This window comes from Python bivittatus, unplaced genomic scaffold (assembly GCF_059951505.1).
Source record: "Python bivittatus isolate LINGU-HERP-01145 unplaced genomic scaffold, Pbiv_v1 ctg000410_np1212, whole genome shotgun sequence".
NCBI lineage: Eukaryota > Metazoa > Chordata > Lepidosauria > Squamata > Pythonidae > Python > Python bivittatus.
Window position 1 is genome coordinate 3,321,718 of NW_028277067.1, and position 25,279 is coordinate 3,346,996.

The 25,279-nt window shown below is 36.1% G+C and overlaps 1 protein-coding gene across 8 annotated transcripts in view; it reads left to right on the forward strand.

The window, feature by feature from the left end:
* TLK2 (tousled like kinase 2) overlaps nucleotides 1–25,279 on the forward strand; it is a 57,868-nt gene that overhangs the window by 23,744 nt on the left and 8,845 nt on the right. For all 8 annotated transcript variants that reach the window (XM_015889981.3, XM_015889989.3, XM_007421742.4 and 5 more), the window contains 9 exons: nucleotides 836–928; nucleotides 3,197–3,307; nucleotides 5,324–5,460; nucleotides 6,711–6,863; nucleotides 7,749–7,815; nucleotides 9,532–9,629; nucleotides 10,080–10,161; nucleotides 12,688–12,779; nucleotides 23,024–23,113. In XM_015889981.3, the coding sequence (XP_015745467.1) occupies nucleotides 836–928; nucleotides 3,197–3,307; nucleotides 5,324–5,460; nucleotides 6,711–6,863; nucleotides 7,749–7,815; nucleotides 9,532–9,629; nucleotides 10,080–10,161; nucleotides 12,688–12,779; nucleotides 23,024–23,113 (923 nt within the window). The remainder of the gene's footprint in view (nucleotides 1–835; nucleotides 929–3,196; nucleotides 3,308–5,323; nucleotides 5,461–6,710; nucleotides 6,864–7,748; nucleotides 7,816–9,531; nucleotides 9,630–10,079; nucleotides 10,162–12,687; nucleotides 12,780–23,023; nucleotides 23,114–25,279) is intronic.

Sequence of the window (25,279 nt, forward strand, 5' to 3'; positions counted from 1 at the left end):
ATTTCTCACCAGAAATATGAATGTTTCTAGATAAACTGTTTTTAAATTAACTTTCAGATGGGCAATATGTGATGTGCACACCCCTCTGCTTCTTGGGGTACTTCTGTGTGGATGTTTTATAATAGAATTCATTGATTCACAGGTTTGATTCTATTTTCTAGACAATGTTGATGAGATAGTTTCCAAAAGTAGATAGCTAAAATAATTCATAATCTTTGATTTGGTTTTTAGGTAGGCAGTGTTGAGTGGAAAGGGACTTGATCAAAGCAACTCCAATACGCTCTTATGTAAAATGCATAGGGAAACTGAACAAGAAGTTAACAGGCAAAGTGTAGGCTTTGAAGCATCTGTGGCACCCCACTTTTATGGACTGAATCTTCTGGGAGATAATGATTTAATTCCCTTTATTTCTCAAGTGAGTTTGTGGGAACCAAAAACATAGTGCTTGTATAGCCTTGTTATTTGCTTTTTCCTTGGTTTCTTCAATACTGAAATAGAGTTTTGCCAGCTTCATTATTCATTCAGTGCTTGGAGCAGAGTGGCATAGAAATGCCATTAAATAAATAAATCTGGGGAAATTCAACCCATTTCTTTCTAGTAGACTAGAAAAGGCTTTTTTTTTTTTTTTAACAAAGTTGGGAAGACCGGGCTTAGTTATACTTTTTGTTAGATGTTTTGACTTTGTTTAAAAATAATCCTCTTGATTAATTATAAGATGTTCCACTCCTTGATTATGTTGTTTCACACAACAGAACTATTTGTTAGTTTTTGTGTTCATCACACATTTGACTACTTTGTAGATCATTTCTTAAGTATTCTTTTTTTCCCTCTCAAGTCTGATCTTACAATGGAGAAAATATCTGCACTAGAAAACAGTAAGAACTCTGATCTGGAGAAAAAAGAAGGCAGAATAGATGATTTATTAAGGGTAAGTAGTTGTAAATTCTACATCCTATATTCAAATTTCTAACCATAGAGTGTATCTAATATAAATGTAGGCAAGAAGTTAGTGATATCAATTAATGGTTATATAAATGGAAAACAGATTGTCATGGAGAAAATCTAAATAATCACTAAGAATTGACACTGACGTGATGGCACATAATCAAGTGGAAAACACTTGATAAGAGGGAAATTGTGTTCTCTAAGTTCATTTGAGAACTTTACAGTCTTGATTCTCAAAGAAGCTCCCTCCATTTTACATTAAGGTTAAATTTCCTCTGCAAGCTGTTTTTGAATTTGAAAGTCCTATGGAAACCTGGTAATTTGCTGCATCAAAAACCACAAGTATCTTGTGACACTTAATAAAGAATAATGAAGTGATTAAATGGATTGTGTTCTGGTAATTTTTTGCCTTAATAATTTATTAGTTTTAACATGCAAAATATCTTCCTTTAAAGAAACACAATCAAACCTAATTTATAAGTTTCTTACAAAAGAACAATTAATTTTGATGAAACAGTAATTCTATGTGGTCCAACAGTTGAGCAGTCTGAAATTCTGCTATTGTCTTCTTTATACTCTTGAACATCATATTGAGCATTTCAACTTCAGTTTAGTACCTTCTCATGGAATGAGTGGGAATAGTCACTTTTTCAATTGCCTTTCTGGGTGGAGAAATCCACAAGCAAAGTGATTGGAATAGCTTGGAGCTCTGACAGAATTCAGACCTTTTTTTTTTCTTCCTTTGCAAATATCTCCTTAGTTTCCCTCTTTTCTCTATTTCCCTTCCCCTCCCTTACCCCAATATGTACATGTTCCCTCTTGGGGAAACTTAAGAATAGTTTGTTTGCTCAGTTGCGAATTATCAGTTTAGGGTGGAAAGAATTTCTCAAAAGGAACACATTTTCTCTTCCAAATGCCATTCATGCTATTGTTTTCCTCCAGTTTTTGAGGGAAATTTGTCTTTCAACAATGAACATTCCATGTGGTTAGCTCCAGCCTTATAATAGAAATCAACACAGTGCCAGTAGTAGCCTGCAAGACATTTTCTCAATCCTTGTCCCTACTATAGCATTTTGCATTTTCTACACATCCTGATCCCTTTTTCTTATCAACAGTTTTCCTTATTTGCCAAAGTCCATCCAACCTCTAAGAACATAATTGATATAGCTTGAACATGTATAATGTGCTTCAATTCTTAACTGGATAGAATATTGGAGTTCAGAAAATGTGAACCATTGTTTGTAGCCTTTCAAGGAAAGTTAGTGGGCATCAAGTTTCTGTATCTACTGCTTCTAGGTGGTTGTGCTTAATTCTGGCCTGTCAACCACCAGAAGTATTATTGTTTATTGTCTTAGGGGAACAGCTGTCTTCTGAGATGATTTACCTCGTCAAAAATGGCTTTGGTGTGTGAAGTCAACATTAACTTCAGAAATATACACTTTCTTCAAATGTATAAAATTGGTAAACTGAGTTCAGCAGCAAGATTTGGCTACTTCCTGCAAAGAATAGTAAAGCGGGAATGTTCATCTTTGGAAGATATCTATTTGTTCCTCTGTTCTGATTACACCCCAAGATATAAACTGTGTCTGTGATGTTCAAGAAAATGTGGAAATTTGGATTTAATATCTAATTCTGTTCTCTGAACCTGACAAAAAGCATATAAATCCACCATTCCTCTTCCAGAATCAGCTTTTAAAATGGGGAGAGGTGTTATTTATTTATTTGTGCAATGTAATTGCTTCAGTCTTAAAAGAGTCTAAGCAGTTATGCTATTGCTATGGAAAAGGAATGCTAAATAAGGCATTCTGGGCTGACCTGGAAATTCATCTTGTTTTTTATTGTTTCTTCAGTGTTGCCAGTAATGGCTTTTAAATGTAATTCTTCTGGTTTCTTATAGAGTTTACAGTTGTTAAATATAAATTATCTAAAGGAAATAATCAGTGCTGGGTTGAGGGGCTGTATTGATTCTCCAGTCCAGGATGGGAGCCGGGATGGCTCCTCTGCCTGGAGAGGCTATTATGAAATGGACATTTCCTACTTGCTCTAGGAGGTATGAAATCCCCTCCTTGAGATTCAGAGAACTGAAGTAAATGGTAAATTCAAATTTATTGGTGTGTGCATGAGTATGTTTTTTGTTGTATCTGGTAACTGACAGCTTTAATTCTTTCTTATCAGTGCAAGCTATTGAATTGTAAGTAATTTTGGGTGGTTTCTGTTTTGTTCATCTGCTTTGTATTATTTTTGTCTTCAGGCAAACTGTGACTTAAGACGACAGATAGATGAACAACAGAAAATGCTTGAGAAGTACAAAGAACGGTTAAATAGGTGTGTAACAATGAGCAAGAAGCTACTTATAGAAAAGGTGAGTTATAACCAGCTCAACTTGTTTTGAGTTTATATCCCCAGAACCTGCATAATTGGGTACACTGAACAGTCAAATTAGCCTCTCCTAGATTTCGTTGCTGCTGTTATTTAAAATATTTATATGGTATTATACATCATAGTATCACTTTATTTTTATGTTGCTCTTCTTCAAAGAGAAGTTCATAACACTGTACAAAGCACAATATAATTAATAATAAAACAAACTCCCGTAAAATTCAACAGTAAAATAACAGGAGTATGACCATTTAAAACAGTTTATTTAAGAGATAATCTGTTTCTAGGGTAGTTGGTATCCTTCAAATGCCCAGGTCCAAGTGTAAATAAAAAATAAATGTTTAAAATAAAGCAGAGTTGGACCAGCAATACTTCCTTTGGGAGACTACAGATTGATATAACTCAAAACAAAATGTTGTAGCTGAGAAAGACCAGTTAGAAAAAAGTAGTCAAGTACTTCTTCCAAAGAAAGGGTAACACAGAACTGTAGAACATTTTTAAATACTGTATCTGATATATGTCTGTCATTTCTGGTCTCTTACTGTTAACTTCAATATTATAAAATGAGCTATTCACCTTAAAATTTAGAGATATACACACACCCTTTCCTAAAATTCAATTCTCATTATACACAGTGGAGAAGAAAAAGAGAATGAGGAAAAGTATACTAACCATGGTTTTCAATCTTGCTGTCTAAAATCTTTGTTCCTTTTCTAATAATAAAACAGTATTTGATCAAACAATTTTGGAAATATATTGTAACTATAATTGAGGAAATGTCAGACTCTAAAACAATTATGTTGTACTATTTAAAGGAGGAGATTGAATTCATTATTTACAATTAGTAGTAAAGTTATTAACTACAAGAGATTTATTTTTAATTGAAAGTCTTAACAATATATAAATGAGCTGTTTTTAAAAATCTGAAAAATATTACTTCTAATGTAAGCAACATTTTAGAATCAGTACAGTTTGCAAACAAGTTTATTGAGCAATTGAAAATTTGAATTTGTTCAAAACATAGTTCCAGATTTTGCTAGTTAAATAAGCATTCAGAACAAATATTCCCCATCAAAAATATGTGTAGGTATGGCATTTGCAACATAAGAAGAGCTGATTGCTCAACCACCCAGATGGCCTGTACTTCTTCAGGAAGCAGTATGGATTAGCCATAATAGTGAAGGATATCTCCTACTGTTTGGTACCCTGATAAATTTTGTTATGGATGTGTTTGTAAGATTTAAGAGTTCTGGGGATATACCACAGGAAAACTAATGGGGAATTGTGTTTACATGTTTGCATGCATCCTTTTCCCTTCCTTACATGGAGCCAGTTACAGCGTACCAGTAGTTCTCATTTACCAACCACAATTGGGATCAGCAACTCCATTGCTAAGTGATGTGGTCGTAAAGTGAAAAGTCATGTGACCATGCCCAACCTACAACATCAGTTAATCGGTTCTGGATGCAGTCACTAAGCAAATCACTGCAGGTCATTAAGCACAATGTCACATGACTATGACTTGTGACTTCCTCCCAGCTTTCCCATTGACTTTGCTTGTTGGAAGCCAGCTTTGAAGGTCCCAAATGGTGATTATGTGACTGTGGGATGTTGCAACCGTTGTAAATGCACGCCGGTTGCCAAGCACCCGAATTGCAATCACATGACTGCGGGGACGCTGCAGTGGCAGCAACTGAGTACCTGGTCATAAGTCTCCTTTTTCAGCACCATAGTAACTTTGAATGGTCAGTGAATGAGTGGTTGGCAAACAAGGACTACCTGTATATCTTTTACATGGAAGTCTAGAACTGCCAGCCTTTTGGAAATCAACTGCTTTTTTTATATTGATATCAGTCTTGATTGGCTGAGTAACATTATAATGTTGTGAGCTGCCCAGAATTGTGTTCTTAAGATGGGCGGCCATACAGATTATTTAAATAAATAAATAAATAGGGATACATCGCAAAGCGTTCAGATACTTTACCTTTTTCCTTCACAGTCAAAACAGGAAAAGATGGCTTGCCGAGATAAGAGTATGCAGGATCGGTTACGATTAGGTCATTTTGCTACAGTCCGCCATGGGGCCTCTTACACAGAGCAGTGGACAGATGGCTATGCTTTCCAGAACCTAATCAAGTATGTATTTTTATATCGTTCTGCTTTCTCCAGAAGATTACCGGTGTTTTATTTGATCTAATTTTTTTTATAAATCCATATGTAATTTACAGTGTTTCTATGACTGCTCTCTTTTAAATAATATGTTCTGTTATGTGTTTTAATATGATAATTGATGAGCATAATTCATGCATACCTGAAATATAAACAGGTAATGCAAAAAAAGCTTTAATTCTGTAGCTGCAAACTCCAAGTCTTATTTTATAAACAAAGACACATTTGTATGCAATGGTTGCTTTGTTGTTGTTAAGCAGAAGTTAGACTGTTAGGGAACATTTTTTTCTCAAGCATTGCAACCTACGGTAAAGATGTTAGGTGCTTGGGGATATGGGACTAAATCCAGATTTATTCATACAGTTGGATGCAAAAGTTTAGGCATCCCTGACCAAATTGTAAGAATAAAAGCTGATGAATCTCTGCATGATAAATATAAATTTCTTTCTCCAAATTTGAACTTGTACATACTTAGCTATGTGTAATTGCTGCCAAAAATTGGACACCCTTCCAGTTAGTACTTTGTAACACCACCCTTGGCAAAAACAGCAGCTTCCAAATATTTCCTATATCCAGCTAAGAATCTTTCTAGCCTTATTTTTGGAATCTTTTCCCTACTCTCCCTTGTAGAACTCCTCTAGTTCAACAATATGATAAGCAAAGACTTTGTTGGGAAGGTGGGACTTTTGTTGTTTCCCCACCCCTCAAATACCTTACTCGGAAGGAAAGAGAGACAGACTAGGCTTCTCAGTAATCATGCATAAAATAGCTGGTTTCCTACTGGTGTGCAAAACAGAAAAGAAATAGAAAGGTTCATATACGTGTCTGGCCCTGAACTCAACAACTGATAACAATAATCAGGGCTGAAAATATTTCCTTCCACAGAGGAGATTAAAGCAGTTGTCATGCCCCCTGAAGATTAACCTCTTCATTTGAAAACTGTCTGCAAGTATGAACACTTTTTAAATTTAAAACAGAGGTCCTTGTGATTATTTCTTAGAAACTGGATTCAGCATTCAGTCCCTTGCTTAATATTAGCCAGCTGCATTTCCAAAGCCCAAGCTTTTAAATATTTATTCTCCTTCCAAGGATTGACAGATGACCAGCAATCTACTGTTCTGATATGCCTACCTAAGGATGTAGAAAGCCAACCACTTCTCTGTGGCATATATTATTTTATGTTCCCTAAGTTATGTCCATGTTCTACTTTTATTTAGGCAACAGGAAAGGATAAATTCCCAAAGGGAAGAAATAGAAAGGCAACGGAAAATGTTAGCAAAACGAAAGCCACCTGCCATGGGGCAGGCCCCTCCAACCACCAATGAGCAAAAGCAACGCAAGAACAAGACCAACGGAGCAGAAAATGAGACGTAGGTGGCACAAACATTTCAGAATCCTTTCTGGGGCTGTCAAATGCAAGGAGCTTCCTAGATTGTACCCAAATAGGCCTCCCCAGATTCTGTGTTTGTGTTGAAGTGTCTCTCCACAATTATAAAAGAGATGTAGTTTCTCTTGATGCTTGGAGATCAGGGTTCAGATCACAGTGACAAATGTTATTGAGGTAGGGATCATAATGACCTTTCTTGATGGCTGAATACTAAAAAGTTTAATAACAGTGACATGCTTTGCTGCTTATTTGTTGAGTTAGGCAAGTTTCATCATGTCCAGAGTATGTTGTCAGTTGTCAGTCACTACTGAATTCATTAGTAAATATTTCTGGGATTGTATCTTTCGTTGGGATAGTCCCTAGTCTACGCTTAGCAGGAGGCTGCTCACCAAGTACTGGTGGATGCAGGTCTCGTTCAGTGACATGATACACACTTTTAAACAAACATTTCCTGTTTAACTTTTAACATTCCCAGTTAGGAAAGATTGTAGGTGCAGGACACCCTGAACATACTGGAATTCTGCTATCTGTCGGGATAGAAGATACTGGTTTTTGTAGACTGAGGGCCCCACATTTCACCTTTGAGTAGCATGCTCAGGCCTGCTTTCCAAAAAGTAATCAGACTTAGAACAAAAAGTGAGTGGAGCCCATTTCAACTAATTACTATATTATTTTAATGCAGCTAATTTATTATTCCTTGTGAATGTAATAATTTTCTCCTATAACATTCAAAAATAGAGTTTGATGGTAACTTTTGGAGGATTCTGTGGGCTGCGTAGGGCATCTGGATATATTCCTCTAATATAGGTTACCTTCCTTGGTGTAAGGCAGTTCTAATTTTTGAACCATTTATTTTATGTATGTACAGGTTAACGTTAGCAGAATATCATGAACAAGAGGAAATATTCAAACTCCGGCTAGGTCATCTTAAAAAGGTAAGAAGACCTGTTACAGTAATTTCAAATATTCATTGAATTATGTTTTTGACTTCCGGCTCATACTGGTAGTTGGTTCTTTGTTTCTTTATTGATTCATGTTTGTTTATTCTCTGCTTGAGAATGCAGATTGTTCGGTGAAACTCTCTGCCTCAAACTTTATAGTTATCTCTTTCTAAACACCTTCAAGCAAATGAAAGCAGCTGGCATATTTTCTATCTTTTTATACAAGTGGTCTTCAAAATGTTTAGGAAACATTTTACACATCAATGTTTGTGAGTCTATTTTAGCACAATGCAAAGAATTTTAGAAGATTCTTTACTGCATATGGTTATTTTATATGGAATGCTGGCAAGCCCCTTGGGTCTTGCTGCACAAACCTTTATTCTAAAGCAATAAATAAGATTGCACTGCATGCATTGCTAAATAAAATTAACAGTGATGGGCATTTTTTTTCAGGGAAAATTGTTTGCCATTATTGATCTATTTTAGGAACCTCTAACCACCATTGAAAAACAATTTTAAAATCACTGATAATAAATAAACAAGCTGTTTCTCTCAGTAACCAAAGAAGAATGAGAACTGCCCGTGCTCTTGTTCTTTTTTCAGTGCTACAGTTTTAGCCCAGTAACAGGAAACAAAAGCTTTTCCTGCTTCTCAGACAATTTTGTGTTCTAATAACACAGTGCTGTTTTTATTCTGTTCACAAAAGGCTAATCCCCTGAGTCATTCTGCTTTGCTGTAACAAACTATCTAGGGATTTTTAGATAGAAGCAAAGGTAGGTATAGGAAGACATGGTAGAGGTATATAAAGTCATGCAGACATAAAATATAGATACCTCATAATGTTAGCATTTGAGCTCACCCATTAAAACTAAATGCAGGAAATTTTAACATAAGTGAAAAGAAAGTGCTTTTTTGGACAATGTATAATTTAGATGGTTTTAAAGAGAGACTGGTCAGGGAAGAATCAGCTATCAGTTAATACTAATCTTGATGGCTGTTTATTACCTTTAGAAACACAGGCAACATATCTCAGAAGGCTAACTGAGTTCTTGAATTTCTGAACACAAACTACTTTTTTTATAAGTCATGTAATAAATATATGACATTTTGTGATACATTCATTTAAGAAAAAATTATTTAGAGTGAGATCTTCTCCAAAAGAAAATGGAAAAAGAAGAAAAACAAATGCATCTCCCCCACTTAGAACACCAAAAGAAAAAGCATAGCACCAGAAATGCTTTCTGTTCTCTTGCAAGTTAGAGAGGGAGGGTTAGGAAAGCATAACATACTATTCCTTGCACACTGCAGCAAACGATAAAGAAGGGAGTGAGTGTTAGAGAAAGGATCTCTCCAAATTTCGGTAGGGGCACAAAAGAGTTCCAAGTAAAAATATAAAGATGTCAGAATAGCTCAGTGAAGAATCATGCAGAATCCCCTCCCAAAAATCCCCATTATCTAAACAGTTCAAACACTTTTCAAACAAGACAATTGGTTCACAAATATTTCTGTCTATGGATAACAAGCAGCCCTGTCCTGAGGCCTCATGGCCAGTAATTTGCAGGCTGCTGTCAAGTCCAGTGTTTTAGATATTTTTTAAAAAGACTGATTGAGAAATACTGTGTAAAGGAAAGCCTTTCTGCAGAGTTCCTTGTCAGGAAAACTTGGTTTAAAATCATCAGTACAGCTAAAGTGATCTTCCTCTTTGTGCAGGAAGAAGCAGAGATTCAAGCAGAACTAGAGCGGTTAGAACGGGTTAGAAATCTGCATATCAGGGAATTGAAAAGGATACATAATGAAGATAATTCACAGTGAGTATTGGCCATAAGAAAGGTACAAATTACAACCTTATGAATGATGATCAGATTGCTAAAACGTGCTAAGAAATGTTTGCTTAGAACTAATATTATTTATTAAATTTATATGTCATCTGAGTCCCAGGTATTCTGGGCAGTATATCCTTCCAAGCACAAGGCAAACAGAAAGGCAAAAGAAAAGCAGGCAAAATAGGTGTGTTGTGGTGGGCAGTGCAAGACAATCAAAGAAAGTTTTACTGTGGTACAACAGACCCTAACACTTGTGAAATAGCAGGTAGCTTTGTCTGTGAAATAGATTGCCAGTTCACCTGCATCCTCAGACCTTTCTACACATTACAAGCAGAGAGAGCCTCCATTTGTCAAAGCACTTACCTTTTTGGATGACTTGCTTAAGACCATGTTCTAACCATATATGGATAAAATCTCCTGTTCTCTCCCCATCAGGTTTAAAGACCATCCAACACTAAATGATAGGTATTTGTTGTTACATCTCCTAGGCAGAGGGGGATTTAGTGAAGTATATAAGGTAAGTTAGATCATCTTTCTGTTTGCTTGGTTAAACAGTGTAGAAGCCAAAGATTTAGTTGTTTAGATTTCTGCCTTTCTCTTCTGTGGAAACTGTCAGTCTAAGCAGACTTACTTGGCTTGAGAAGTCAGTAGGTTCAAGTCAATAAAAGGTACCTCTGTATGCTCATCACAACTAAATAAATTTTCTTGTGTTTAATTTTAGCACTGTTATTTCATATTCAGATACCAAATTTGTCATGATGTTAACATTTTTTTAGCATGCAATCTTTGGAAGATTTCAGGGAAGTATCTACTAATTCTGTTACTCCCCACAGTGGGACTTTTTTTTTAACATGTAAAAGTTCATTCACAGTTTCTATAGATCACAAGATTTGCCAAAATCGGAGCTATTATTCTTATTAATATAATATATACAATCTTCCCAGATCCTGTAAAAATGCAATTCATCCCTCTCGGAGCTTATTATCAATAACTTTTTCAGGAATTGACCATACTTTAATGTGCAATTTTTCAATTGTTGAATTATTTAGGAATTTATACAGTTGAACAATGATTCATATAGTTGCCAATTAATTCCTTGTAATAATCCCAATTCTGGAGCACATTCTATTCTTTAATTACAATTCTTCTTCCAGAAAGGCACATTTTTTTCAGATGTTCACCACATATGAAAACGTGTTCCCTTCTTTTGACAACCCCTCCAACATTTTAATAAATAGTTGAGAGATACTTGCACTATTCTTATTGGAATTAAGTCCAACAATGTACTTACCTTCCAGTTCAACTCTTGTATAGAAGCTGATAAAAAGCCATCTGACTTCCATAGTGTTTGCCATTTTGTTTCTTCCATTTGTCTTCCTTAGTCTATATCCCAAGCTTCATTTTGACCTACAGGAGGTCGCCTAATTCTTTTTCCAATAATAACATATATTTCTTTGAAATTGTTCCTTTAGGTTGGGAGGGATAGTTAGTTATTAATTTCTCAAAATGTGTTAAGCGGTGAGATGCTGAATCTCTTACATCCTTCCTATTCAAACAGAAGTTTTGAATTAGTCATGTGAACCAAGAAAAGAATCACGAATAGGTTGTCAATTATGTCTTCCTTGTTATGTAGTACATTATTGTAAAAATCTGCCACCCTATAAAGGTCACAGTCTCTTCATAACCTTAATGTAACTGTCCTATGTTGATTATAAAATCTTGGATGTATTGTTAAGGGTGTTGGGGGGAGATATCCTCCCACATACATTCAGAGATATCTGAAACATGTTGCTTGGTAATAGAATTTTAAAAATGGAACTCATTTCCACCATCGTCCCTATTTCTGAGAACATATAAAGAATTTTTAAAGAATCTTTCTATTGACTCATAATCTTTTAGTATTAAAGCAAAAAGTTTAATTTTTTTCTTTTCCATAACAATACTTTCTCTGTAATTTCTCCTGGAAGAATTTGAAATAAAAAATAACTTCGAAAGAGCCATCATTTTAGCTGCCTCAGTTCAACCCATTATATTTAGATATTTCTTTTCCAAATTTTAATTTCTTTTTTTTAGTTTTCTCCAGACTGGAATAAAGATTTTACCAAATAATTAGTTGTAATATTTATGCCTCAATATTTAAAATATTTATATACTACCAATCTATTTAAAATATTACATGCCTCTGTTTTTAGGAGAAATGTGAAAGAACTACATTTGTGAGCTGTTAAGCTGAATATTTCTACAAATCTTTCCAGTTTCATTCTAATGTAATTTGCTGAGTAAATAGAATTTGAAAAAGTTAATACCATATATACTCATGGATAAGCCAAGAATTTTAGGCACCAAAATACATCCCAAAAATTGGGTTTGGCTTATCCGCAGATGGGCTTATCCATGAGTATATATGGCCATTTTTAAAGTACTTGTAAATACTTTGAGTATTTACAAGTATTTTAAATACTTGTGAATACATATGGCCATTTTTAAAGTACTTGTAAATACTGTATACTTATGGGTAAGCCAATCTTTGGATTTTTAACCAAAATAACATGAAAAATGTGCCACCCACGAATAAGCCAGTTGTGAAAATTAAAACACAAAAATGTCAAGGCTTGGCCTATCTGCAGATGGGCTTATATGCAAATATATACATTATATCATCTGCAAATAAATTCAATAGATAGGTGTTATTTCCTATTTTTATCCCTTTAATTTCCTTGTTACTATGAAGTTTTACTGTTAAAGTTTCTGTAACAAAACTAAATAATAAAAGGGATAATAGGCAGCCCTGCTTAGTACCTCTTGAAATACTGGATAAAGACCCAGTTTCAAACTTTTATGAAACCAGTTTTTGACTTTAACTATCCTTAGTCAATAAAAGTTAAACATTTAAGTATTGCTCTGGTTTCTTTCTATAACACTGTATAGAAAATTTTAGCATGTATAGTACTCAGAAATGCAATTCATAACTGAACTTTTTATATTTAGAGATGTCAGTCTTTGTAGTGTTTTTGACTACTTACTAGCTATCCTTCTTTTTCAGGCATTTGACTTAACAGAACAGAGATATGTAGCAGTAAAGATCCACCAGTTAAATAAAAACTGGAGGGATGAGAAGAAAGAAAATTACCACAAGTATGTATTTCTGAGTTTTTGATTGCTTGGTGTGTATAGGATAATAGGTATAGTTTTGTATTAACTTTTGTTTGAAGTTTTTATTAAGAAGGTGGTTTATAACTTGAGTTGCTTGTTTTGTGAGATGGGCAGCTACATAAATTAGACAAATAAAATAAAATAAATAACTTGTAAATGGAAATATAGTTAGGAAAAATGTAAACACAGATTTTGTTTCTAGATATTTTTAGTTGAAAAATAGGCGATATCTGTTCCCTTTGAACCAAAAATTAATGAATCACTGCCATTTCTGCATAATAAATGGTTGGAAGAGGGGGATTTGAAAAAAAGGGATAAAAGTACTATATTCAAGGGCAATTCACCAAGCAAATGGGGTTCGTAAAAGGAATTTGTCTGGAGGAAGACACAAGGAAGAGAGGAGTCTGACCAAAGAAACTATATACTCTGAGAGTGTTCAGCTGAGTGGGTTGAAAAGATTATATGGTGAATAGCTGCTGATTGCCTATTGTGGGTGATTATGTAATTGCTTCCTGCTGAGTAAGCAGAGATTGTAGGAGGAATGTAAGACAGCCATGATCCATGGAATAAATTCACTGAGTTAACAGGAAGAGCTGCTGGTACAGTTTAATGGGGGAGTCTCTAATCAAATTTCCTTGTAAGCAAACAGGCTAGCATGAGAATTTCAGAAAAGAACAAGAAGAGATAAAAGCCTTCTACTAGTAGTAGCTTAATACATTAAAGTGAAGATGAATTGACAGGACTCTGCTGTCATGACCTGCAGTGCTTACCTTTGACATGTTTACGTTTGTGTCTGAAAACAATCCAGCATGTATTTTCAGCAAGGGCAGATTTATAATAGTACCTGAAACAAATGTTAGAGGAACAGAGCAGTGCTAATTCAGCTGATAAGAGGGGATGAAGTCTTACTAGATCAAAGAAAAGAAGTGATACAATAGGATCTGAGAGGAAGCAGGTCTCCGTGAGCAGAACAACCAAACAAAGGAGCAAGATGAAAGTAACAGCCAGAATCTGAAGATATAGAAGATTTTCTGCACAACTCAAATCCAGAAACAGCTTTAAAGGACTTGCAGATAAAACAGGCTCCAGGTTTTCAGGGAAAGAAAAAGAGATACTTGAAAAGGAGACAGGATGGTGGATCTCTAAAAGATAAAGGATGTATAGCTGTGCCCACAAGAAGAAAAAGAGAGGAGTCATGATATTTGTTGGATCACTGTTAGGAGTAATTAAAACAAGTGGGCCCATAGGCTTACAGAATATACTACCTGCCAGGACACAGATCAGGGATGTGATAAAACAACTACCAAATTTTACAAGTGCACTGATAATGAATTCCTTCCTACTAATCCAAGTGGGAATATAGTTGCAAAGAATGACTACAATTGTTATCACCATGGGCTTTGAAAATCTAGAAAGAAAATTAAAGAACTTGGGATTCAAACTTGTTATCCATTCTGAAAGAGAACTGGAAAGGGAAAGAATAATGCCAAGTGGATGCCTGGCTCTGAGATTGTGTTGACAGGAGAGTTTATGCCCTTTTATTTTTATATACTATTGCTCAGTGTATGGGAAATAAGATGGGTTTGAACTCTTAATACAGGAAGATAAATAGGGAGGCAGTGAAGGACAGGAAGGCCTCGCACGATACGGTTCATGGAGTCACAAAGAGTCAGACACGACTTAACGACTGAACAACAACAAATATGAATTAATAGGAATAATGGAAACCTGATGGAATGACTCCCATAGTTGGAGTACTCCATTATAGTAAATGTCAGTAATATATGGACAACTTTGTGTTAACAGTATCAAACCTCCTTAGAAATCCAAGCAAATAAATTTAGCAAGCTGTAAACAGTATTTGCAATAAAAGAAGTGAAGTAATGAATAAAAGCAATACTGTTGTTGAAGTCTTCTATCATCCACCCAACCAAAGTAAAAATATGGATGGTGCTTTCTAAAGCAAATTGCTGATCTTTTAAACCAGGGTTTTTTGCCATCACAGCCCCCTTTAGTGTAATCTTAATGTACACACCTCCCCTAAAAATCCAGACACCAAAATGAACACAAATGAACAATAAAACTTTAGGAAAGGTAGATTTATTGTTAAATTAAAGGTTCTTTACACTTCCCCTGGACTTTGCCTGCACCTCCTCAAGGGAGTCATACCTCACACTTTGGGAAACCCTGTTTTAAAGAGTCATGAAATCATAGTAATGAGGGGTTTTAATTATACCAATTTCTTTTGGGAGACAAACTCTCCCAAACATAGCCTTCTGGGAAATTCCTAGCTAGTCTTACCAACAAATTCAGATGGTAGAGGAAGGCACAAGAGATAATTTATCTCTTGGTTTAATAATGGGGATAACCAGAAGTACAGGAAGCAGGAAGATTGGAGGAAGTAAACATGTAACTCCAGAGTTCTTGATGTTAAGGGAAACTAAAGTTGAGTATAACTGAACACATTCTTTGGACTCCAAGGAACAGAAGAATTAATGGGAAAAGGAGCTCAAAGTGGATTGGAGTTCCTTAAAAAAGGATACTAAAAGCACAATTGTGAACAGTTCCAATGAGGAAAAAGTTAACCATGGGAGAAATCAATGTAGCTGCACCAAAAAATATATATACATTACAGACTGAAATGTGTGACACTGTAACTGCCAAGAGTCCTCAAGATTGCAGTGGGATAAACATGAAATAAACAAATAAATCACTCAGGGCCTTATTGTACTCCACAGTTGTTATTTGATAATAATAGACAATGGCAGGAACCCTCACTTAGTAAACCTTTGCAATCTTTGTCAAGAACATAGTGTGCCTCACATGCAAAAGGGGGCAGAATGCCATCACTGCCAAGCGGGAGGTATAAGGATATATGTACTTGTAGTGTTGTCTCTGCCATTCATGCTCTGTTGTTTGCGGCCGAGGTGAAGAAGCTACTGCATTCTTTGCAGAGCTTTCCAGGATTCTTCCTTGCCCATTGCATAGGAGCTGTGCCCAAATGGCATATCCTGATGTGGGATTGACCTATCACTTTCCTGGCATTCTTTCTCCCTCCCTCCAACCTGCAGACCACAAAGGGGCTGATCCAGTTTCAGCAACAGGCTGATTGTTTTCCACCCATGTATGAGAGATTGTGGGAAAAAATAGCAGAAGGAGTAATCAAGAGATAAGGAAAGAGTTTATTAGTATACAGCAGCTCAAACCAGGCTGCAAAAAATCCAGTAAGAAGATATTCAAATTATTCAAGGAAACTCTGCTTAATGAACTTGCTAATAAATAAGGGCTGGAAATTCCTGTGACAATTTACAAGTTTTTGTCTCTTGTAATCCTGACATTTAAAAAGGTGGTATTTGCAGAAATCTATATAATTCTTGACTCCATCTTTATGTCTCAATATGAGGGACTTCACACCTCCAAAACAGATGAGGCTTAGGCTAAAATTTTAAACTTAATTCAAAACCCCAGACTTCCATGCTTCCTAAAAGCAATTGTTTCTCTTCTGTGTGACGGAGCGTATTGATTTAACCTAATTTTAGCCTGTTTTCCATTAAAAGTACAGGTGAATTGAAAAATTAGAATATCATGCAAATGTTCATTTATGTCAGTATGGCAACTCAAAAGGTGAAACCAATATATGAGATAGACGCATTACATGCAAAGCGAGATATATCAAGCCTTACTTGGGTATAATTGTGATGATTATGGTGTACAGCTTATGAAAACCCCAAATTCACAATCTCAGAAAATTAGAATAGTGTGAAAAGGTTCAATATTCTAGGCTCAAAGTGTCCCACTCTAATCAGCTAATGAATCCATAACACCTGCAAAGGGTTCCTGAGCCTTTAAATGGTCTCTCAGGCTGGTTCAGTAGGAATCACAAGCATGGTAAAGACCGCTGACCTGACAGTTGTGCAGAAAACCATCATTGACACACTCCATAAGGAGGGAAAGCCCCAAAAGGTAATTGCAAAAGAAGTTGGATGTTCCCAAAGTGCTGTATCAAAGCACATCGATAGAAGGTTATGTGGAAGGGAAAAGTGTGATAGAAAAAGGTGCACAAGCAGCAGGGATGACCGCAGCCTGGAGAGAAAAAGGCCATTCAAAAGTGTTGGGGACTTTCACAAGGAGTGGACTGAGGCTGGAGTTAGTGCATCAAGAGCCACCACACACAGACGGATCCTGGACATGGGCTTCAAATGTCGTATTCCTCTTGTCAAGCCGCTCCTGAAGAACAAGCAACGTCAGAAGCGTCTTACCTGGGCTACAGAAAAAAAAGAACTGGTCTGTTGCCCAGTGGTCCAAAGTCCTCTTTTCTGATGAGAGCAACTTTTGCATCTCATTTGGGAACCAAGGACCCAGAATCTGGAGGAAGAATGGAGAGGTACACAATGCACGATGCTTGAAGTCCAGTGTGAAGTTTCCACAGTCTGTGTTGATTTGGGGAGCCATGTCATCTGCTGGTGTTGGTCCACTGTGCTTCATTAAGTCCAGGGTCAACGCAGCCGTCTACCAGGAGATTTTGGAGCACTTCATGCTTCCTTCCGCAGACGAGCTTTATGGGGATGCTGACTTCATTTTCCAGCAGGACTTGGCACCTGCCCACACTGCCAAAAGTACCAAAGCCTGGTTCAACGACCATGGGATTACTGTGCTTGATTGACCAGCAAACTCGCCTGACCTGAACCCCATAGAGAATCTATGGGGCATTGCCAAGAGAAAGATGAGGGACATGAGACCGAACAATGCAGCGGAGCTGAAGGCCGCTATTGAAGCATCCTGGTCTTTCATAACACCTCAGCAGTGCCACAGGCTGATAGCATCCATGCCACGCCGCATTGCGGCAGTCATTGCTGCAAAAGGGGCCCAAACCAAGTACTGAGTACATATGCATGCTTATACTTTGCAGAGGTCCGATATTGTTCTATTTCCAATCCTTGTGTTATTGATGTCATGTAATACTCTAATTTTCTGAGATTGTGAATTTGGGGTTTTCATAAGCTGTACGCCATAATCATCACAATTATACCAAAGTAAGGCTTGACATATCTCGCTTTGCATGTAATGCGTCTATCTCATATATTGGTTTCACCTTTTGAGTTGCCATACTGACATAAATGAACATTTGCACGATATTCTAATTTTTCGAGTTTCACCTATAATCTAAATTTGAGCGAAATGTGCAAGAATTAAAGCCACTTATGAAAAGATGATACAGGCCAAATTGAAGATAAAATGTTTTTGAGAACTGCCAATATTTTTATTTCATGGCAGAATTGGAAATTTTCTGGTTAGGTCTTCTGATGGGATAAATCTTAACAAGTTTCAGATAATCAGGTTCAGGGATTTTATGTTATTACAGGTAGTCCCTGCTATCCGACCACAATAGGGACCAGAATTTAGGTCCCTAAGTCATTTGGTCATTAAGAGAATCGCAGCTAATTTTACAATGGTCATTAAGTGAATCATCATGGTTGTTAAGCAAATCACGTGGTTGTTAAGCGAATCCAGCTTCCCCCAATGGACGTTTTTTGCCAGAATTCATTTAACAACCACATGATTCGCTTAACTAATGTGGTGATTCACTTAATGACCATGTGACTCACTTAATAACATCATAAAAATGTGTCAAATCGCAATCATGTGACCACAGGGGTCGTAAAGCAACTTTCCCAAGACTGTTATAAGTCCAGACTGTCATTAAACAGTCACTAAGCGAGGACTACTGTAATCCCCAAACCAAATATTGGGGTCCTATTTAATGAAAGATGCTGCCAGATGTGGTGAATGAATGCAAAAGGACCTCTGTTTGATAGAAAAGTTTTTTTTCATTAATACATTTATTTTTAAGGGCATTCTGTGACACATGAAGTTTCAGGTTGCATCAACCGACATTTTCCAAATCTGCCTGTCTTCATCTGTTCAGTTACATCCAGCTTTCACAGACTTTTTAGATGAGCTCTCTCCATTCTTTCCATTTCTAATTTATTTTTCTAAGGAATTTGATTACATAGCATGACCAAAATAAGAGAGCCTTAGCTTGGTAATCTTAGCTTCCAATGATATTTCTGCCTTGATGTGGTTTAAAATCTCATCATTTGTTATTTTTGCTCTCCGAGGTATCCTCAGTAGCTATCTCCAGACCCATAACTCAGAGCAATCTAGATTTCTATCCGTTCTATTAATTGTCTAACTTTAACAGCCATAGATACTAATAGGAAAAGCCATGGCATTTACTATTCTGGACTTGGTATGAAGTCCTGGACTAATTTAATTTCTTTCCCATTGATTTTTATCTTGATATCACAATTTCCAGCTCTTGTCATTAGTCTTCTTGATGTTTAGGTTCAGTTCAGCTTTTTCCCTTTCTTCCTTACTTATATCCTCTTCACCTGCTGTCAGTAGAGTGGTGTCTGCTACATATCTTAAATTGTTCGCTCCAGCCTCTTATTTATCATCCATCACAATTTTGAAAATTTCGTAAGGCTTTCCCTTTAGCTATTCTGGACGCATTGCCCTCAGCAGTCCTTTTTGAATGGTGTAAGGGTATTCCTATGTCTCCCTGGTTGTGTCTGTGTGGTTATGGCTCAGTAGAAACTCTAAGCCATATGCTACTTTGCTACTCCCTCTCTAAGGACTCTAGACAGACTTTCATTTATCCAGTCTTGAAGCAATGTCCAGGTAGGGAGTGTGATTTCTATTTACTGTTACTTTTTTCAGGCAAGGACTCAAAATATCCTCCCAAATTGCTCAGTTTTGTGCCACCATCTGTACAATACATAGCACCATTAATTAAGTTTGAATGTTTATTTATTCATCACTTTTTATAATACTATTTTTTACTCTATTTTATTATACGGAATATGTTCTCTTTTTTCTTTAGATCTTATTATAATTGTTTTTCTGTTATATAGATGTATGTAACAGTTCTTTTATTGGATATTTTGCCGTATCTGGCCTTATGGCTGAATAATTTGGTTTGAGATTGTTAATGTTCCTGCCATCAATTCCTGATTCGAATTCATCAGAGTTATTTATTTATTTATTTATTTATTTATTTATTTTTCAAATTTGTATGCCGCCCATCTTCCCCAACGGGTGACTCTGGGTGGCTCACAATAATAATAAAAAACACAGGACTCTCCAGCCATAATCTATAAATAGTTAAAAACATATATAAAAATGGCCTAAAAACCTCCTATAATTGGCCCTAAAAAACCTGTAAGATGCTGGGGGGGGACAACCCCTCACCCCACCAGCCATCTCCATAGGTGCGGGCCCCCCTCTGGCCGCCAAGCCTTCTGGCAGAGCCAGGATTTGATCTCTTTCCTGAAGGCCATGAGGGAGGGGGCACACCGCACCTCAGGCGGCAAGATGTTCCATAGGGCGGGCGCTACAGCAGAAAAGGTTCTCTGCCTAGACCCCACCAATCGAAATTCCTTGATGGGTGGGGTCTGCAATCTGCCCCTTCTGCTGGACCGAGTGGGGCGGGCTGAGATGACCGGGGCGAGGCGGTTCCTCAGATAACCTGGTCCCATGCCATGAAGGACTTTAAAGGTGATGACCAACACCTTGAATTGGACCCGGAAACAAACTGGCAACCAATGCAGCTCACGCAACAGGGGTGTTATACGTGCCCTCCTAGGGGCATTAAGAACAGTCCGCGCCGCTGCATTCTGTACCAGCTGTAGCTAAGATTTAAGAGTTAAGATTCTTCAAACTATTTGTGTATGAATACAGCTCTGCTGCACACCTTTTTCAATCTTAAAATAATCTTTGTCTCTATATGTTGTTCTGACACTGGGATCTTGGTTGTTGAACAATGATTTTTTTAAAATTGAGTCAAATATTCTAGAATATCCATTTATTTCAGGTACTTCCATAATTTTTCATGTTCAGTACAGTCAAAGGCTTTGTTATAATTGACAGAGCATAAATATACATCCTTTTGACATTCACGTGCATGTTGCATGACCCATCAAACCTTTACAGTGTGGCCTTGAATGCATATTACTTTTCTGCACCAGCCTGTATGTCAGGCAGCTGAATGGGGTTTGAATTTTCTTTATTAGGATAAAAAGATCTCTAGTGTGTCCTTTTTGCTTTCTTTCTTCCATTTCTTTACAATACTCTTTCCAGTACTTTTATCTTTTCTAGCTTTATGTCAAAATTTCACATTTAGCCACCTTGCTTCCTGTCTGTAAACAATGGCTTTAACTTTCCTTCAACAATTTGGATGGTTCCCTTTGACAGTCATTTGCTTGTCTTCATTGGATTTTTGTCTGGGACCTTTTTCTGGGCTGTTTCATTAGTGACTTTTTTATTTCTTCCCATAGTTCACTTGATTGAGATATAGTCCACACCAAGTAAAGTTTTTAACAGAAATAACTGTGTTTTTCCTTTGTTAGCTCCATAAGATGAATTTGGAAAATTATGTTCAGAGGTTTAGCTCAGATTCAAATACCATTATTCTGTCATTAAATGTTTGGAAGCTTTCAACTGATTTGGTGCTTTTCTAGATTGTTATCAGTGATACACCATTCTTTCTGATGTTGTTATTTCTGGAATAGTACACTTTAGACTCATCTGACTGAAAGTAGCTGTTTCCAGTCCAGTTGATTTCCTGAATGCCTATTTTGGTCATTGACAGTTTATTTCAATTATATTAATAAAACATGGTTTATGTTTTGTATATTACACATATCAATTTTGGTCATTTTCTTCCAGCACAGATGATTACTTTTGATGTAGATTTCATCAGCATTCAAACTCCCCAAAAGGGTTTCTCCTTCTGCATTGTTATTTCTTAGACTACTTGTAGCAACATCATTGCTCTTCCCCAATAGCATGTATGGTACTTACTTGCTTAGAGGTCCCACTTTCTGGTACTTTTCCATAAAGCTTTGGTGATAATACCAGGTTAGGTCACCAGACTTTCTCCAGCCCTCCCCATATATCCAGGCTTGGGACCAGTATATAGATGTGTCAGTATATAGATGTGTTACCACTTATACAGCTGGGTTATTTTCCAAATCAGCAGAAATAATATTTTATTCTGTCTTAATCAGACTCTAGCTTGGATACCTTGTCCACTTCTAGCTATCACACCTTAGATTAGTTTCAGAAAAACTAGAACATATTCAGAGAAAAGTATAGAATAATGATCCAGGGTGAGATCATGTTGGTTGTTGCCTTGGCTCCATTTCAAATGGCAGTCAAGATGGAGTTATTCCAAAAGGCATTTAGAAGTTGAGTTTCTTTTTTGTATTTTTGTTATCCATACTCTTTTATTTTTTATGTTTATAAACTATCAGGAATCTTTTAATTCCAGTGCATAAACATAATAAATAAATAATCAACCACAGGTCAAGAAACTAAGTCCTATAAAGACAGATTGAAGGAACTGGAAATGTTTAGCTTTGAGAAGGGAAGCCTGAGGAGAGGTATGATATCCCTTTATAGATTCTTGAAATGATGTTATAGGAAAAACTAAAGACTTGTTTGTCTCTCCAGAGGGCAAAACATGTCATATTGGATTTAAATATTTAACTTATTCAGCATGTGTGTGTGTTCGTGTGCTATGCCTTCAAGTAAGTCTTGATTCCTGGCAACTACATGGACCAATTAAATGTTAGACAAAAGAGTAATCCAACAGTAAAACCAGTTACCCTGGTTGTGTTCCTGTAGAGGCTTAGACATGTTCAATTTGTATTCCTGCACTGAATAAAGAATTGGACTCAGTTACCAAAATGCCCCAATTCTCTGATTCTATTAAATTGACATTACAGAAGAAGGAATAATTTAAGGTTCAGGTTAACCCTATAAAGTCTTAAAAAGCAGACTGTATTCCACATATCTTAACTGCCTCTTCCCTTGTCATGATCTTGAGAATATTGTCTTAATGGTTCCACTTATGTGCCATGTTCAAATTAAAAGTTAGAGACATGCTAAGTGATAATATAATAAATTTGGTTTTCAGTTAGCTGTGGTTTATGACCTAACATATCTGACTGTGATATATTCAACCTTCTGTTTGGAGGTAAGCCTGAACCTTTCCTGGAAGTGTTCTGTCAAATAATTTTGAGGGAGGCTTTTGGTTATCAGAGTTAGTCTTTTTTGAGTTGAGTAGCTAACAAAGCATTGCTTATATTTGTTTATTCTTCATGAAGCGCAGGAGGATAGGTGAAAAGTCAGGCATAAGGAATAATTCTGTCCTTTTCTTTTAGACATGCATGTAGAGAGTACAGAATCCATAAAGAGCTGGATCATCCTCGCATAGTTAAATTGTATGACTATTTCTCATTGGACACTGACTCGTAAGTGCTGCTGTCTTTGTAATTTTTACTGTGAATGAAGTCATTTGAAAGTTTGTAATCAAGCTACTTAGAAATTTGGGGTGTCCTTAAAACAGAAGAGACCAGTCTATTTTTAAATATGAATTCTAACATCTGAAGCAATGCCTTGCCAGAAATTGAACCTGCCTGTCGAGTCCAGTCATTAAAAGGAGGCCTGTTGCAGGTCCCCACTCCTTGCAAAGGTGCATGTGCCATAGATAATGCAGCAGGCTGAGTGGTGGGCCTCTTTTGTGAAATACTTTTTCTCCGGAGGAGCAGATGGCCCAAATGCTACTGGCATTTTGTAAACAAAACAGTTTTGTTCCAGCCCTTAGATTAGTTTAGTTTTATGAGCACCTATGATGTTTATTCCTGGTTTTTAACTATCTTTAATTGTTTACACTGAGCTTTTAATTATTACATTAAACCACCTAGAGTCCCTCCAGACTGAGATGGCGATAAATCACATAAATAAATAATATTTTTTTCTACACAGCATTCATGGTGGCTTACAATTAAAAAAAGCATAAATAGCTAAAATATGAGTAAAACATTTAAAATCATTATTAACTAATTAATATCAAAAGAGCCACACTAAAACAGTTTTGTCTCCTTTCCAAAAAGCAGAACAAGTAGAAGCCGAGCACAACTGAGGGTGTATATTCCATAATTTGCAAGCAACGTATGTGACAGTCTTCTTTCACGCACCTCATAAACAGATTGTGGAAAGGCAATATAATTAGTATTCTGGGAAAATATATCATGAAAGAGAAAATAGGATTTATGAAAGGAATACAAGTATGACAACCTCACACATAAGGGAAGATCAGCAGCAGCAATATTTTATTTGTGGGTGCCAAATAGCAGTTGGATTTATAGAATTGAAATTTATGTTAAATGTATTAAGTAAATTTGGATTTAGCCCATTTTTTCCAATAATTTTACGCAGTTTAATATTTATCTTTTTAATCTGAGTTGAAAATATGCCACAATTGAAGCAAGCTAAGATCTTGCTAACAGATGAGAATGAAAGGAAAAATATGCTTTATGCCAAAGATAATGTGTTTGTATGACATTCCACAGCCTTGGTGAAATTAATTAAAGATAAGTTTAAAACATTTTACATTATAAAATAAATCTAAGAAAATCAGATATAATGCTGCATAACATGGGAGACTTACTACAAAACAATATTCCTATTTATTTATGTTAAATGTTTAGGCTACTTGTCAGTTTAAAAAACACATAGTTGTACATTCAAAATATCAAAAGGAGATTTTAGTTACTGAGAATGATCTTTTCAACAAGTACATGTGACCTAGTTGAGGACAGCTACATGTAAGTTGCTCTGAGATTGACTAACTTACCCATTTCCTGACTAAGAATCAAAACTTGAAGAAGATTGTCATTTCCAAAGATCAGGGCCTATTATTTTCCAGCCATGTTAGATGCTACAGTTTACTGGTTTCCACATTTAAGGACATTTATCCCTGGATTAAAGAGCAATAGATATATCAAAGAAAGCAAGAATATGTTAATATATGGGAAGATATAAGCAGCATTGAGGATTTGTCCCTTGGTTCTAATATTAGTGCAGAATTTCAAAACCGCATGTAGAAATGTCAGCAGGAATAGATACTGTCCAAACTTCTCCTTTTCTGGTCTTGAAAGGACTGTAATCAAACTATTACAACAAATATAGAATAATTAAACAAGAATAATTTCATACTGAAATCCCAGATGAACTATGAAAATATTGTTATACAAATTCTATTAAAACACACCATAGATGAATTCAGTATGTATTTTTTTTTTAAGTATATGGTACATTAATACCAATTGGGATTTATATAAGAAGAGAAAGCAATCTTTTTGGATCAATGGACATTTGAAATGTTTAAACATACCACATCACTCTCATGAAATGGCCACCATGGTGAGTCCAATCAGACATAAAATATGTGATGTTACCCTGTCGCTCCAGCTTATTTTTACCTTTTTTTATGGGTAAATAAGCACACTTTGAAACAAAGCTCATGTGATAGAAAATGAGATCTATACAAACTATAACATTTTGAGTCATTCATACATCAGTGGGGTATATACAGATCTAGAAGAATCATGACTTTTGATTTCTTAAGTAGACAT